Source organism: Triticum aestivum, chromosome 4A, assembly GCF_018294505.1.
Source record: "Triticum aestivum cultivar Chinese Spring chromosome 4A, IWGSC CS RefSeq v2.1, whole genome shotgun sequence".
NCBI classification, from domain to species: domain Eukaryota; kingdom Viridiplantae; phylum Streptophyta; class Magnoliopsida; order Poales; family Poaceae; genus Triticum; species Triticum aestivum.
The window spans coordinates 494,827,174-494,844,907 of NC_057803.1; the positions used below are offsets into that span (position 1 = coordinate 494,827,174).

The 17,734-nt window shown below is 43.1% G+C and overlaps 2 protein-coding genes across 2 annotated transcripts; one reads left to right on the forward strand and one right to left on the reverse strand.

Annotated features, from left to right (window-relative positions):
- The first annotated feature begins 3,962 nt into the window (after window positions 1-3,962).
- On the forward strand, window positions 3,963-8,696 carry LOC123086554 (uncharacterized protein At4g06598). The gene is made up of 5 exons (XM_044508313.1): window positions 3,963-4,214; window positions 4,609-5,265; window positions 6,179-6,254; window positions 6,344-6,470; window positions 7,976-8,696. The coding sequence occupies exons 2-5, from the start codon at window positions 4,622-4,624 to the stop codon at window positions 8,167-8,169; spliced, it is 1,041 nt and encodes a 346-aa protein (XP_044364248.1). The 5' UTR covers window positions 3,963-4,214; window positions 4,609-4,621; the 3' UTR covers window positions 8,170-8,696.
- Window positions 8,697-9,585: 889 nt separating this feature from the next.
- LOC123086555 (DNA-directed RNA polymerases I and III subunit RPAC2) lies at window positions 9,586-12,106 on the reverse strand. Its single transcript, XM_044508314.1, has 3 exons — window positions 11,832-12,106; window positions 10,409-10,485; window positions 9,586-9,957 (listed from the first exon to the last, which is right to left on the reverse strand). The coding sequence occupies exons 1-3, from the start codon at window positions 11,930-11,932 to the stop codon at window positions 9,809-9,811; spliced, it is 327 nt and encodes a 108-aa protein (XP_044364249.1). The 5' UTR covers window positions 11,933-12,106; the 3' UTR covers window positions 9,586-9,808.
- Between the last annotated feature and the right edge of the window lie 5,628 nt (window positions 12,107-17,734).

Genomic DNA, 17,734 nt, shown 5'->3' on the forward strand with positions numbered 1-17,734 from the left:
GATGGCGACAGGGTATTTGTTCGACCAGTTCGTCCTTCTACACAAGGACTACGTATGGTTGGAGGGTTTGTGACTTAACACGGAAGATAAACTCTCTTCACCCTATTCTCCTCGACAATTGGTTCGTCAACCAATGCCGATCACTCGTGGTAGATACTTTAAGGAGATCTCCGAACCTTTACAGACTTCTTCTTCGAGAACTACAATCACTCTTGGTCTCTAAAGAAATTGACACCTAACCGTCTAGAGAGTTTGCAGCTCTCAGGAGTAATAGGCGGAGCGTACTTGACTTAGATTCGAGTGATGCTGAACCACTATCTAATTCTTTGGCTCTAGGGGTTTTCTCTCGGTAGATTTTAAACTCAAATGGCTCAGAGAGGGGGTTGCTCAACAATCTTCTCAGAATCAAAAGGAGCAGCCACCGGACAAAGCCAACGCGGGGTGGCTATTTATAGCTGTAGCCTTCCCAAATGGGGAATGACCATTTTGGACACGCGGTCCAGCCAATGGCCAACCGACACGTTTAGAACAGTCGGATTTTGGAGCAACGACAACATTACTTGAGGAACAAGTAACGCCAACTCCTCGATCTGAGACAAATCTCGCGCAGCGACGAAGATCACAGTCTCTTGCTCGCAAGTATTTGCTTGAAACACAAAGAGATTTCTCTCACAATTTTCATAGGATTTGGGTTTAGCATCAGAAAATCAAAGTTTCGAACGCTACACCCCTCTTAATAGTATGATAGTCCTATGACTCAATAAAGAGAAGAAGAACAACGAAATAAATGCTACGTCTTCACTTCGTCTTCAAACTCCTCGGACACAACCATTTTCCTCGACAAGCACCGAACGAATTGCTTCACTTCAACAATTTTTGACTTGTCACTCTTGTTATCATAGTCTTCGATGCTAACCTTCACTGCAGCGCAGGGAGATTACCTTTGTCGTTTAACTCAAACTCCTCGTGATCTCAGGGACCTGTTACCCTGTGTGCACTAGCAAACACATAAGTCCCATATTGTTTATTTTAACAAACTCCAAAACATAAGGGGCCTATCATTGCACCAACAGTAGTCCTACGTGGCGGCGGTCCGGACTTTCGCAAAGCCCCTAGTTTGCTTCCGCTTTGCAGGAAAACAAACGAGTGGACTAGTCTAAGGACCGATGCAGCAACATTGGATGACAAAGTGCATTTGGACAGTGTGGTACACACGTTTGCAGACGATTCCCGCTTTGGAGGTGCCCTTATTTTCCATCTGGTTAGACTCGTGTGTCCTTCACGAGTCTTAAAGCATATTTTCTTCTTCGATGTGTTCTTTTTTGAATTTCACATGTCTTGATGGCGGTTGATCATCCGCCTATCACCGAAGACATATCCATATCCAGATTGCTGGTTCTTACAACCACCTGGCCGATGAGCTAGCAGAGTAGTGCACTATCGAGGGTACATCAAACTGCTTTGGCTTCTGCTAAGAAGTAACCGCTAGATCACAAACACAAAGAACAGCCAAAGAAAATTCAAACTAGTCAGGGCATCTCGTACTGGACAAATATGACCTCCTAAATGTCCGCCGCAGGAGTCGGCCACCCCTTATGACCATCTGTGGAACCACAACCTCCATTTACGAACCTTAAATCTATGCAAACACATGCTCTACGATTTCATACGGTACTACTACAAATAATACTTAATTTAAACACATAATAAATATTATTAAAAAATACATAGTTTGAACATAAATTTTATTTGGAGTGCATAATTCAAACCTAAAATTCAATGGTTTTCAGCGTGGTTCCACATATGCTTCATAAAGTTATATACTCCAGGCTTCTGAAAATATCAATCTCATATATCCATATTCCCCCCTCGACCATCCTTGATAGTTACCCCATATATGCGTTAGCGTCCCAAGGAAGAAGGAAATTATTGCAATATTAAGAAGAAGAAAAACAGATAAAAACTGTTGTTCTTTTCCTTGCATCCAAGCAAACATACTGCTTCTTTTCACGTGTTTGATATTCATCCAATGATATTTTCTTTAACACACATTTGATGTCAACCTCATCTGCAGGTTGATTGCAAGGCAGAAGCGCCATCGATGAGACGACAATGATGATGACATCAAAGCAGTGTGCGGGGGGAGGGGGGGGGGGCTTTACATGATCGTGAGGCAGAACCGACGATGATGAGTGTGGCGACCTCAAAAAACTTGGAAGGGAGCTAGTTGGAGTGAGATGGCTATGATGGAGGATTATTAGATCCCATGAGAAGTGATTGATAGAATGATTAATTCAGCGCCACCGATCACTATACACAATGAGCCAGAGATGATGGCACCGATGAAGACAAGGTTGGGTGGGAACTCAATAGTGGTGTCCGAAAAAAAAAGAGTACGTGGTTGAAGTTGGCTCAATTTCATTCAAAAAAAGACTCAATTTAATCAAAATAATTTATATGATAACTATATAGCCAAACATTTTTTTGGAGCCAGCGGAAAAGAGCCTTTTTCTTTTTTGTCCTTCACCCAAATTGGCCAACGAGGGTGATCAGACGAGAGAAAGGACCGAAGGATCAACGCAGCAAGCCACGAGTCAGCACGTCCTGCACATGAGTATATATGAACCTGTTTTTCAAAAATGTACTTTTAACGTGTTTTGTAATGTCCAAAAATTCTAAACAAAATTTTGTGCATACATGTTCGCAAAAATATGTCCATGGCACAAAATTTTGTGAAAAAAAGTATTTTTATTTTGGCTTCGTAAAAAAGACAATTTTTAGTGCTTCTAATAGCGTTTCACGGCGCAATATTTTGTCTTTTTTGCACAGGCTACAAAAAAATTGTTTTTTCGTGAAACTTTCCACGCACACTTAGAATATGAAGATGTCAGCGCACACTTTTTTTCAGAATTTTTTGGCATTTTAAAATGTGTTTTCTAAAATGGATTCATATGTACCCGGATTTATCCATACACTTCCCAGCAAGCCACGAGGTGTAAAATGAAAAGAAGAGGCAGCCACGAGGGCAAGTAGTAGAGAGAGAAAAATGGAAGGGTGGAATAAAGACAGCACGACAGCAGCAGATGGTGTTGTGGTCGCAGCTGGATCCTGAGCTGTCCGGCTGGTGGCATGAGTTGTTTTTCTGTTTTCTGTTTGCCCCCACTACCCAATATGGGCTGCACTTAAACAACAACGCCGCGTTTCTGCCACATGCACCAGCTCCACTGCTAGCTCATGCACATTATTCCATTCTCTTTTCTTGCTCTTCTCTTGGATTGATGTCTCCTGTGTGTGTATGGCTCAAATATGTCCTGCTAGCAAATGCAATACTCCTTTGGTTCAAGGAAACATGTAACACCACAATATATTCACGAGATGAAAAACTAACATAGAAACACCATTGGTAAATGGAATCAATTGCTTGCTAAAAGTGTCCATAGTATTTTTATTTTTTGCAGGAAAAACTTCCGGTCTATTCATCAATTGTACGGACAATATAAAGAACACCAGAAGTAACATAAATTACATTATCATCTAACGATGACTACAAACACTGAAACGAACCAAAACAGTCGTACTCCCTCCGTTCCGATTTATTTGTCGTGGGTATGGATGTATCTAGATGTATTTTAGTTTTAGATACATCCATTTCTGTGACGAGTAATTTAGAACGGAGGGAGTAGAACCTTATCTGAGTTTCTCCGCAATTTTGCGCTCCTTTGCACAAAGTATTCTCGGGTTGTGAACTTGGGTCATACGGATATAATAGGCAAAAAAAATGGGTCACATAAATAAGCAAAATTTGACGTAGGCACACCTTGGGGACGCACAGCGTTTACATCTCCCGCCGCTAGTACCGGCCACCTGCTTCCCCTCATCGAAGACAATAATTCTCACCAGATTTCTCGGCACCGTTGGGCCTCTCAATCCGACGGCGGGCGTTCATCAAAGTTTCTGCAAACCAATTTCTTGTCGCTGCCGCAATATTAAAACACTAGCGAGACACTATTTAATTGTTTTTTTTCTCCCCTCAGTACTATACAATTTCTCCATTCGTCTCCTACTCTCCTCCCCCATCCCTCGCCCCCCTCCTCGCCGCAAGCTCTAATCCCCCGAAGATTAGCTCCAACGAATACGAATAACTGTGGATTAGTGCGAGGCTTTGGTTGCGGCAAATCTGGGGTGGGGCGGTCGGAAGAGTTGCGGCCGAATTGGTGAGTATTTTTCGCGGTTTTGGTTGTTTCTTTCTGCAGTTCCTGGTGCGGCCTTGCTCTTCTTGATCCGCCTCGATTTGTGCCGTGCTGTTTCGATGCGTGTGTGTTTCTGCTGCGTTTTCTTCGTCCAATTGACACCCTCCGGTTCGGTCCTTTATGCGGACCTCGGATCTTGACCACTTCGTGGCACAATTGGATGCTTGCGGTCGAAGCAAATTCGAATCTTTGACGCGAATTCGCCGTAGAAGAACACAAGCAAAATTGTTCTGTCATGCCGTTCGCTGAGATCTGTGGGTAGAGCTGTGAATTGGACCGCCTCGATTCGATGCAAGTTCGTGTTAGTTTAGTGTTAAATTTGCTCAAATCTCACAGATGTGCTCTCTGTTGTGTGCAGTTTGGTCGAGCAGATGATGATGGCGAACGCGAAACTCCAGAAGCAGGCGCTGCTGCCGCCGCGTAGCCCGTTCCCGACGGCAGCGTCGCCGTCCCCGTACGCGGACCATGGCCCGATCGCCCGGCCACAGGGCGCCACGCACCACCGCTTTGGGCATGGCCACGGCCATGGGCACCACCAGCGCACGTCGTCTGAGAGCATCATTGAGGAGCAGCCGTCGTGGCTCGACGACCTGCTCGACGAGCCTGAGACGCCCGTGCGCCGCGCGGGGCACCGCAGGTCGTCGAGCGACTCTTTTGCACTGTTCGACGGAAGCGCTGCCTCTGGCGCATTTGCCAATGGTTTTGAGGAGATGGGGGGAGGAGGGCAGGCTGCCCCATGGGGTGGTGTGCAGGAGTACTATGCCAAGCCAAGCTCATACGGGAGGCTGCAGGGCCGGCCGTGGGAACAAGGCATGCCGAATTTGGCAGGTTACAGGCCAGGGCCGCCGGTGCTGGTGAGGGAGAAGCTGGGTGGGCATCACGGGCCACTGAGTGCATCGAGGGATCATGAACATGCCATGGACAAAAGAGCTCTTGATGAACTTGGGGCAGAGAGGAAGGATGGTGTGCTGCCAAAGTATGCACAATCGGAGGCGGACACCAAGCGTGCTAAACAGTGAGTATACTCCTGCTGCATGATTGCATCCATGCTATCACTTCCAACACTTATCTGTGTTCTGAAATTTAACAATTGAGAATCATTAACGATGATAGCCAGGGAGTGCTATCCATTTACTTAAATTTTGACCACATACAGCAGGGCCAGCCCTTTGATGTGGGTTAGCTTATATTTTAAAGTCAAAATATGGTTAGCTTAGATTTTAAAATCAGAATACGCTCTGCTGGTTTTGCTATTCTGAAGTTCAACGTGATAAAGCAAGCAATGTAGTCCTTTACTAATTCTGTATAGTCGCGTGGCACATTTGATCATGCTCGCCAGTGGTGGAGCAAGGAACTAAAGTTAGAGGGCTGCCAAATGAATCGAATATTTTAACAATATTAATGAGGGCCCAAAGTATGCAATACTAGAGAATTCCTTGGATTTTAAGGATTGCCAAGATGACATGCATGCACTTAGGAAACATGAGGGCAGCCCTGGCTCATGTCATTCCCCCCTCCACCACCGATGCTCACACCTGATAGAATAGTACAAATATGTACTTATTTCACACATTAGTTGTGGTCACACCTGACAGAATGGATAGTGTCCGATGGCAACATAAATGTAAAACAACATTTGAATATTCTTCCTTGTAAAATTGCACCTCAACTTTATGAGTCTTAAATCAGACATGATCATATATATAATTGTAAAATCCTTAATGGACAATGGTACGGACATTGCAATTGCATAGCTACCTATATACTAGTTAGATTGGACTTAAGGCACTATGGTTTATCAGATTTTTTAAAATTTTAATTAGCGTACATATATATGTCAAGATTCCCAATCTGCAAGTTGTAATAGCATGGTTAAACATTTCCATACTTTAACGCATCTAATATTTTTTTACCAACATTTCTTGCAGGCAATATGCTCAGAGGTCTCGTGTTCGAAAACTTCAGTATATTGCTGAGCTTGAGGGTAAAGTCCAATCATTACAGGTGAGCTCATCACAACAAAAAATGGTTTCTGTTCCACAATGCAGTGTTGTATTTGACAAACAGAAATTTTTTATGTCTGAATAATGCAGTCAGAAGGGATAGAAGTGTCTGCTGAAATGGAGTTTCTTACTCAACAAAATATAATGCTAGACTTGGAAAACAAAGCCTTGAAGCAAAGGCTGGAGAGTATAGCACAGGAGCAAGTAATTAAACGTGGTAAGTATGCCCACTTGTATTTTTTTTCTTCATATTTTGGACTTCTGCTCCCCATCAAAAAGTTTTTTTTTACTATTGCATTAAATTTCACTAAAAAATTATTCAAATGCAACTCTTCAGTGAACTTTAGAGATACAGTACCATTTTGAGGTTCTATTCATATACTTTTTAAAAGAAGGTTGGGGTGTTGTACTTTCTGTGACGTTAATGAGGACCAATAACATGAGTTTCTTAGGTAAGATTGAGGATCAACCAAGTAGTTGAGTACATGCATAAACAAGTATGTTTTCTATAAAATGTCTTCTGGATAGGAGAAATATGAAACTAGTGTTAAATATAGATGGTGTTCAAATTCTGAAGAGATATCTTTACAGTTTACACTATACTGTCTTCTCAGTGAGAAGTCTAAGTGATGGGTACATGCATAAATAAGTTTAGAATTTTCTATACAATGTCTTGTGGACAGGAGAAATATGAACTACTGTTAAATATCGATGGTGCTCAAATTCTGGAGAGATGTCTTTACGTTGTACTGTCTTGTCAGTAAGAATTCTGGTTGAACTTTAGGCTGAAGCATCCTCATAAAAGTTTGATATCAAACAATCATGTTTTAAGTGAACTCAAACGGCGACTACTATTCGTTTTATCCTTCAAAGACCTAATGAACCTTGAAGTTTGCAAGGCATGAAACAAAATTACCTACCACTTATCCAAGCTAAAGTTGCAGCATGGCCTTAATAGGCACGTTTGGGACCTTAGCCAAGCTTTGTAGAGGATACAAATAGTCCATAGTTCTTTGATAAGTTCTTGGAACATATCATGTGTCATGGACAAGACTGGTGGAACCATCGGTCGCTGAAATTCTAAATGCACAAATATGTTCTTATGATATTTCAAGTTAGGCTTCTGCATATTCATGCATACAATTCATATAATGCATGTGTCCATTCAAATACATAGTCACATGCTAGTGGTTGTATTTCATGTGGTTTGTGTATGCTTACTTTTCGTGGCTTTCATGCCTAAGATAGTGAGAGATTGCTAGCTAAGAAACGCATTGGTAACCTGAGGAGCTTAATTTTCTAAAAGAAATTGAGAGATTGCTGCCTTAGGCTCAGTTTGCAGTTAACAAAAAAAAGGCAAACACCAGTTGTAGAAGCTGGATTATCAATTTATCATAATCCACCTCAGTGCCAAACGTAGCGTTAGTGAGATATTATCAGATTGTACGAACATCTTCTGCACAAGATTTGGTTTAATTGGGTGCACTGTTTTTGAGTCGAATGACTAGTCGCGACTAGTCGTGGAGTCGTAACTGTAAGGTCAACTCAACTGCAGGGTCGACTTGTCAACAGTCGCTACCCTAGAATGACTCGTCGACTCGAAAATCTTGATTGGGGTATTAAGTTTATTTACTCAAAGCTGAACACCCTGCCATGAGATTTTGTTCTGCTAAAAAATTAAGAAAAATGGAATGGTCTGACTGTTCTACTCCAATATTGCAGTTCAACAGGAGATGTTTGAGCGGGAAATTGGTCGTCTAAGGTCATTGTATCAGCAGCAGCAACAGCCACCACAGCCTCCTACTCTTGGTCGTAGTAACAGCAGAGACCTTGACTCGCAGTTTGCAAGTATGTCTTTGAAACAAAAAGACCCCAACTCTGGGCGTGACGCCGTCTCTGGGCCTCTTCGTACTTAGTTCTTTCAGCCTTTTTTTCTCGTGAGTTCCAAACCACTCCTAGACCACTCTTTTGTGGCTGTGAATTCGCGTCAAGAATCCTTAAAGGAATGCATCAGGAAAGGAGCAGCATATTTGGAATTGTGCCCCTATCACTTGGTGAATAACTCTGGAAAGGCTAATAACTGTGGATCTGATCTTCATTCTTTGGGAATATGCACCTGGTGGTCATCCTCAGCTCACTGCCATTGTTGATGCTCGACCAGTCGGAGGTGTTTAGTGTTTTATTTGTAGCTCTGGATGCTGTTCGTGCATCCCTGTACCATTTCGGATCCTAGGGTTCTAATTTGTTCCTGTGGTCTTGTTTCTCTATGTTGTTTTCTTCATGCATGTTAGCCATAGTCTGCATTGCTTTGTCAGTGGAATGTGGAGCACTAGTTAGCATCTGATACAGATGCTTTTAAATGTGCCACATCCTTGAGAACTCATTTGTTTTATCGTTGGTGATTCAATAAGGTAGTGCAAATAAAGTATTAGCATTATCCAGAGTTGGGACTTGGTGTTGACATGCTGCAACTTCACTGTGAAATTCTGCAAGTTGTGCCATCTCGTTTCATTTGATACACTTCTTGTGAGTAGATTTATCTCATTTGGGAAGATATACTTGTATATTTTGCACGCCAGTATGGCTGTGCTTCTGATTCAAACTTTGCAAAATGTGAGTACATACATGCACTGGCAGAGCTTCACGAGGGCGAATTTTTAGAACACAAAACTGTTTTATTCAGATAAGAACGATACAACATAGGAAGAAAAATCGAAGAAACCTTATTCCAACATGCCATCGCCGCTACCACCTTGACGTTGTTGCCACGATTTAAACTTTAAAAAATGTGAAAGATGACCCACATACTCTGAGTGGTTGCCCTTAAAAGGTTGTTATATGCATTTGGTCTGGAAAGCAAGCCAGATGGCGACATGCTCATGATATGTAATCACCATTTGTGGTGAACTCATGCAATCAACTTCTGCTTTGGGCAACAAATTCGCTGAAAATTGCGAAAATGGTGAACGTGATGTGTTTTAAAAGTACAGCACCTGAGTTCAACCTTACAGAAAGAGTGGGGCACATGACATCACAGTGAAACCAAAATTCCTACAGAATTTAGGCATCAACTCAAAATTAAATCGATTAGAGGCAAAATCCTATGAAATTGGTACCATCATTTTTAAGATTCGGAGAGCCTGAAATTCCAGAGGCTGGAAGGATCGTACCATCATTTTTAAGATCCAAAGAGCCTGGAATTCGGGAGGCTGGAACCTTACAGAAAGGATCTTACGAAATTCCTGCAATCCAAAGAGTGCCAAGAGTTTTCACGTTGATTGCTCTTGTGCCATTGGTGATTCTGAACCCAATTCCAGAGTGTTTGGACCACCTTTAAAAACCTTCTTGGAGATTGAGTTAATTATAAATTCATAGCAAACTCCAACATTCCAGTGTTCAACAAAGGAACTCGGTAACAGTACATACTTCTCTAAAGACAATTTCCAGACATTGACCCATAGACACCTCAAATGGAAGAAATCGCAACTAACCCGCATTCCGACAATAAACTAGTTACACATATTGTATTGCTCCCGATGAACAGGGGCTCCAGCTTCATTGCTGATTCAAATCAACATCCATTTGTTCTGCAGGCATCTTTGATTTAAAATCAGCCACTGCTTTGTCAAAAGTCCCTCTAACATGCTGGCCCATCACCATCAAGTCCTGTAAAGCATCTTTCATTACATCCTTTGCTTGATCTCCTGACAGCACAACAAAGACACATCAGAATAGCGTGAGCGCTTTCTTCAGGGGATTAGACGGATAGTGAAACTGGGAAGTGGTTAGTGGGCAATGAGACGGCATTGATAGTTCCGGTATTGGAATTGAATTTAATCCAAACAGAAACATCAATCTAGCTGTGTCTGCCAACACCATGGAAGCAACAACACTATCTGATATCTAGATGTACAATTTGTAAAGGAAAGGCGACCTAATAAGCTACCCAACACATTGGAACATCTGGTATGAAGATAGATTTACAAATACTAGGCATTAGAAAACCAACTACCTACTCGAGACGCAACTGTAGGAAGTAGCAGATAGGATGTGATTCTTGCAAATTTAATCAACATAAAGCATGTACAAAAGCAACAGTTAAGTCCACAGGGATTAACAAATAAAATATCAGGATCATATGACACGATACAATACCTGTAGTCTGAACTCTTATGTTGACTTTGTTATCAGCAGGATGAGGGATGCTATATCCACAAAATGCTACCCTTGGGCTGTGAGTAGAAGATGAAACCAGAAAAAGAGAATGAGGATCTTGAACAGACATATTCATGTTTGTTTCTAGTATTTAGACATCAAATTGTATTTGTAAGGTTTTAGCTTCCAGTAGAAGTATAACAGAAAACGTTCACCTTTTTGCATACTCTAATGCCACCAAACAGTTAAGCAAAATAACGACTTCTAATTACAGATATTCATAGTTCCACTTGGAAATCATATATGACTTTTTGATTAGAATTAAATTAGAACTAGTTGCCCCCTTGACACATTGAATTGGAAAATCTAAGTGTTATCTGCTGAGATAATGCTAACAGAAAATTCATTAAATCCATTCAGTAACATCAGGTTAGTTTCATGAAGGTGGTTCACCGTGAGGAAAAGAAGATGCTATGCTGAGCAAGTACCTGAGTTTTATGAACATGCGCCAAGATGTTTGGTAGTCTAACTTTAGGCCATATAGACTTACTATGCACTTACATTTTGCAGCAACTAAGACGATATTCCAAATATATGACCATAAATCAACACTGTGTTGACAATTATACCAAACAGACCAAGATGGTTGCTTCATCTTATGGCCTAAAGCTTTTTGTTTTACTCTCTTAGTCTCAGGTGATGAAAACAAAGTAGGAGAAACTAGAGTATTTATCTTCCAACCCAGAAAATTAATTTGAAAAGAGTACAGAACTTCACACGTCCTGGAACCAATCCAAAGGTTAAACCCTGGAATTATGAAACATAACATCCAGATCCCGGAAGTAAATTAAGTGACTCACTTTTGTCCTAACCTCAGCCCAGACCCTCTGACTGTGCGGCACCAGCACTTTGACCGATGACATGTGTCTAGGCTATTTTGGTGTGAACATTCCTACCAGTATTGGTTGGGACATGTATGTTAGGTTTCATGGTTCCGGGACAAAAATAAGAAAGAATCATTGGCGCAGTGGCCATGGTCCTAGAAAGGATGCAAACTTGGCCATCTTGCCCCCGTTGCAGCACATTACTCCCATGGCATGCACCAAAGATCAAAGCCTTGGCCAGCAGATGGTAATATTATTTGCGGTTCCTGTTGATCCGGATGCTCAATTGCTCTGTTCCAAACAAGCTTCTCACTAAAATTGACATAATCCCACCACAAATCCATGTCTATCTCTGCACTCCGTATCGAACATTGCAAGAAGCTAGAAACAACCAAAAGTCCAGCACTAACACGAGAACACTATTTCTCTTCTCTAATCATGCGTCCACAGTTCCGCCGTAGAATTAGCAATACCGCACACATAGAGATGGATTCTTTTACAAAAGGGGAAGCGGAAAAGGATGGAGAAACGTCACTCACTCCTGGTTGAGTACAAATCTGACGGAGTTGGCGAGGGTGTGATCCTCCTCCATGACGGAGAAGGTCGACGCGCTGGAATCCGCCACCGAACCGTGCTCCATGGCGCCTCCCGCGAATCGACGGGCACGGAAAAGGAATTTCTGGCTCGGGGAGGTGCAGGTGGCCAAAGGCGGGGGTTAGAGGCGTCGGCGTCGGCGGCGGCGGGGGGTCTGTGTGGCTGGGTGGCAATTTTGCGAGGTAGCAGGAACTGTCTCTGCACCGTTGGATGGAGGGGTACGATGGATTCGAGATTAGGGCATCTCCAAGGGAACACCTCAAACTGACGCCCCTGCTTGAAGCTTGAACGGTCGGTCCGACGCCAGCCATCCAAAACTAGCATACAAAAATCCCTTATTTCCTTATTTCAAACATGCGAAACACGGTTTAGATGAAACTAGACAAAATTTGACGGTAATGCTATTTGGCTGACGTTTGCTCGGGAATGGCAACTTTAGTTTTCAAATCGAACAGTTTTTATGCCAATTTATATTGTCACAAAAATGACAACTTTAGTTTGCAACTACAACAAATCCTGATAAAACATTTAAGGGTCCGTCTATGTCACCACTACCTTATTTCTTTAGGGTATATTTAGAATTCATTTAGATGTAACATGTTATGTCCAAGTTAACTTCACCATCTATTTGTGCTTCTTCGCACTTTTTTTTACAGTTGGTCAGTCTTCTCCAGCCCATGAGCAGCGCAAGGCAGGCTGGAAAACGAGCCGAAATAATCGATCCGCTCGTTGTGCAATGAAAAGTTACTGAGTTCGCTTATAATAAGTACACCTACACAGCAAAGAAACAAGAGAGATCGAAAGCTAGGTTAAGCATAAGGAGGCGAGGGGTCCACCAGGTCTCAAGACGCTAAGGCGATAGGGGGCGATCGCCAGGCGACTGTCCTCCTACGCTAGGGTTGGGGTTTTCGACGGATCTAGGTGGTGGAATCCAGCGTGGCTCGGGGTGGCGACGGCGTCTACCTGATCCAAGGCTGGTGGTGCTGCATCTCCTCGCTTTGGTGCGGCGCTCATGGCGGGGGGAAGCAGATGGAGAGGGTGCGGCCATGGCGAACAAATCCTCAACGACCCCATTTGCAGCGGCGGCGGCTATGCCACCATCGCGGAAGGAGGGGGGATCGGTGAAGGAAATATGCCCTAGAGGCAATAATAAAGTTATTATTTATTTCCTTATAATCATGATAAATGTTTATTATTCATGCTAGAATTGTATTAACCGGAAACATAATACATGTGTGAATACATAGACAAACAAAGTGTCACTAGTATGCCTCTACTTGACTAGCTCGTTAATCAAAGATGGTTATGTTTCCTAACCATGAACAATGAGTTGTTATTTGATTAACGAGGTCACATCATTAGTTGAATGATCTGATTGACATGACCCATTCCATTAGCTTAGCACCCGATCGTTTAGTATGTTGCTATTGCTTTCTTCATGACTTATACATGTTCCTATAACTATGAGATTATGCAACTCCCGTTTGCCGGAGGAACACTTTGGGTGCTACCAAACGTCACAACGTAACTGGGTGATTATAAAGGAGCATTACAGGTGTCTCCAAAGGTAGATGTTGGGTTGGCGTATTTCGAGATTAGGATTTGTCACTCCGATTGTCGGAGAGGTATCTCTGGGCCCTCTCGGTAATGCACATCACATAAGCCTTGCAAGCATTGCAACTAATGAGTTAGTTGCGAGATGATGTATTACAGAACGAGTAAAGAGACTTGCCGGTAACGAGATTGAACTAGGTATTGGATACCGACGATCGAATCTCGGGCAAGTAACATACCGATGACAAAGGGAACAACGTATGTTGTTATGCGGTCTGACCGATAAAGATCTTCGTAGAATATGTAGGAGCCAATATGGGCATCCAGGTCCCGCTATTGGTTATTGACCGGAGACGTGTCTCGGTCATGTCTACATTGTTCTCGAACCCGTAGGGTCCGCACGCTTAAGGTTACGATGACAGTTATATTATGAGTTTATGCATTTTGATGTACCGAAGGTTGTTCAGAGTCCCGGATGTGATCATGGACATGACGAGGAGTCTCGAAATGGTCGAGATGTAAAGATTGATATATTGGAAGCCTATGTTTGGATATCGGAAGTGTTCCGGGTGAAATCGGGATCTTACCGGAGTACCGGGAGGTTACCGGAACCCCCCGGGAACCATATGGGCCTAGATGGGCTTTAGTGGAAAGGAGAAAGGGGCAGCCCAAGGTGGCCGCGCGCCTCCCCCCTCCCCCTAGTCCTATTAGGACTAGGAGAGGTGGCCGGCCCCCCTTCTCTCTCTTTCCCCCTCGGGGAATCCTAGTCCAACTAGGATTGGGGGGGGGAGTCCTACTCCCGGAAGGAGAAGGACTCCTCCTGCGCCCTCCTCCTGGCAGGCGCCCCCCTCCCCCTTGGCTCCTTTATATACTGAGGCAGAGGCACCCCAGAAACACACAAGTTGATCCACGTGATCTATTCCTTAGCCGTGTGCGGCGCCCCCAGCCACCATATTCCTCGATAATACTGTAGCGGAGTTTAGGCGAAGCCCTGCTGCTGTAGTGCATCAAGATCGTCACCACGCCGTCGTGCTGACGGAATTCTTCCCCGACACTTTGCTGGATCGGAGTCCGGGGATCGTCATCGAGCTGAACGTGTGCTCGAACTCGGAGGTGCCGTAGTTTCGGTGCTTGATCGGTTGGATCGCGAAGACGTACGACTACTTCCTCTACGTTGTGTCAACGCTTCCGCAGTCGGTCTGCGTGGGTACGTAGACAGCACTTTCCCCTCTCGTTGCTATGCATCACCATGATCTTGCGTGTGCGTAGGAATTTTTTTGAAATTACTACGAAACCCAACAGTGGCATCCGAGCCTAGGTTATTTATGTTGATGTTATATGCACGAGTAGAACACAAGTGAGTTGTGGGCGATATAAGTCATACTGCCTACCAGCATGTCATACTTTGGTTCGGCGGCATTGTTGGACGAGACGACCCGGACCAACCTTACGGGTACGCTTACGCGAGACCGGTTCCCCCGACGTGCTTTGCACACAGGGTCTTGCGGGCGACTGTCTCTCCAACTTTAGTTGAACCAAGTATGGCTACGCCCGGTCCTTGCGAAGGTTAAAACGGAGTCTATTTGACAAACTATCGTTGTGGTTTTGATGCGTAGGTGAGATTGGTTCTTGCTTAAGCCCGTAGCAGCCACGTAAAACTTGCAACAACAAAGTAGAGGACGTCTAACTTGTTTTTGCAGGGCATGTTGTGATGTGATATGGTCAAGACATGATGCTGAATTTTATTGTATGAGATGATCATGTTTTGTAACCGAGTTATCGGCAACTGGCAGGAGCCTTATGGTTGTCGTTTTATTGTATGCAATGAAATCGCGATGTAATGCTTTACTTTATTACTAAGCGGTAGTGATAGTCGTGGAAGCATAAACTTGGCGAGACGACAACGATGCTACGATGGAGATCAAGGTGTCACGCCGGTGACGATGGTGATCACGACGGTGCTTCGGAGATGGAGATCACAAGCACAAGATGATGATGGCCATATCATATCACTTATATTGATTGCATGTGATGTTTATCCTTTTATGCATCTTATCTTGCTTTGATTGACGGTAGCATTATAAGATGATCTCTCACTAAATTATCAAGAAGTGTTCTCCCTGAGTATGCACCGTTGCGAAAGTTCTTCGTGCTGAGACACCACGTGATGATCGGGTGTGATAGGTTCTACGTTCAAATACAACGGGTGCAAAACAGTTGCACACGCGGAATACTCAGGTTATACTTGACGAGCCAAGCATATACAGATATGGCCTCGGAACACGGAGACCGAAAGGTCGAGCGTGAATCATATAGTAGATATGATCAACATAACGATGTTCACCATTGAAAACTACTCCATCTCACGTGATGATCGGTTATGGTTTAGTTGATTTGGATCACGTAATCACTTAGAGGATTAGAGGGATGTCTATCTAAGTGGGAGTTCTTTAATTAATTTGATTAACTGAACTTAAATTTATCATGAAACTTAGTACCTGATTAGTATCTTGCTTGTTTATGTTTGATTGTAGATAGATGGCTCGTGCTGTTGTTCCGTTGAATTTTAATGCGTTCCTTGAGAAAGCAAAGTTGAAAGATGATGGTAGCAATTACACGGACTGGGTCCGTAACTTGAGGATTATCCTCATTGCTGCACAGAAGAATTACGTCCTGGAAGCACCGCTGGGTGCCAGGCCTGCTGCAGGAGCAACGCCGGATGTTATGAACGTCTGGCAGAGCAAAGCTGATGACTACTCGATAGTTCAGTGTGCCATGCTTTACGGCTTAGAATCGGGACTTCAACGACGTTTTGAACGTCATGGAGCATATGAGATGTTCCAAGAGTTGAAGTTAATATTTCAAGCAAATGCCCGAATTGAGAGATATGAAGTCTCCAATAAGTTCTATAGCTGCAAGATGGAGGAGAACAGTTCTGTCAGTGAGCATATACTCAAAATGTCTGGGTATAATAATCACTTGATTCAATTGGGAGTTAATCTTCCAGATGATTGCGTCATTGACAGAATTCTTCAATCACTGCCACCAAGCTACAAGAGCTTCGTGATGAACTATAATATGCAAGGGATGAACAAGACTATTCCCGAGCTCTTCGCAATGCTGAAAGCTGCGGAGGTAGAAATCAAGAAAGAGCATCAAGTGTTGATGGTCAACAAGACCACTAGTTTCAAGAAAAAGGGCAAAGGGAAGAAGAAGGGGAACTTCAAAAAGAACGGCAAGCAAGTTGCTACTCAAGAGAAGAAACCCAAACCTGGACCTAAGCCTGAAACTGAGTGTTTCTATTGCAAGCAGACTGGTCACTGGAAGCGGAACTGCCCCAAGTATTTGGCGGATAAGAAGGATGGCAAGGTGAACAAAGGTATATGTGATATACATGTTATTGATGTGTACCTTACTAATGCTCGCAGTAGCACCTGGGTATTTGATACTGGTTCTGTTGCTAATATTTGCAACTCGAAACAGGGACTACGGATCAAGCGAAGATTGGTTAAGGACGAGGTGACGATGCGCGTGGGAAACGGTTCCAAAGTCGATGTGATCGCAGTCGGCACACTACCTCTACATCTACCTTCGGGATTAGTATTAGACCTAAATAATTGTTATTTGGTGCCAGCGTTAAGCATGAACATTATATCTGGATCTTGTTTGATGCGAGACGGTTATTCATTTAAATCAGAGAATAATGGTTGTTCTATTTATATGAGTAATATCTTTTATGGTCATGCACCCTTGAAGAGTGGTCTATTCTTGTTGAATCTCGATAGTAGTAACACACATATTCATAATGTTGAAGCCAAAAGATGCAGAGTTGATAATGAGAGTGCAACTTATTTGTGGCACTGCCGTTTAGGTCATATCGGTGTAAAGCGCATGAAGAAACTCCATTCTGATGGACTTTTGGAACCACTTGATTATGAATCACTTGGTACTTGCGAACCGTGCCTTATGGGCAAGATGACCAAAACACCGTTCTCCGGTACTATGGAGAGAGCAACAGATTTGTTGGAAATCATACATACAGATGTATGTGGTCCGATGAATATTGAGGCTCGTGGCGGATATCGTTATTTTCTCACCTTCACAGATGATTTAAGCAGATATGGGTATATCTACTTAATGAAACATAAGTCTGAAACATTTGAAAGGTTCAAGGAATTTCAGAGTGAAGTTGAAAATCATCGTAACAAGAAAATAAAGTTTCTACGATCTGATCGTGGAGGAGAATATTTGAGTTACGAGTTTGGTGTACATTTGAAAAATTGTGGAATAGTTT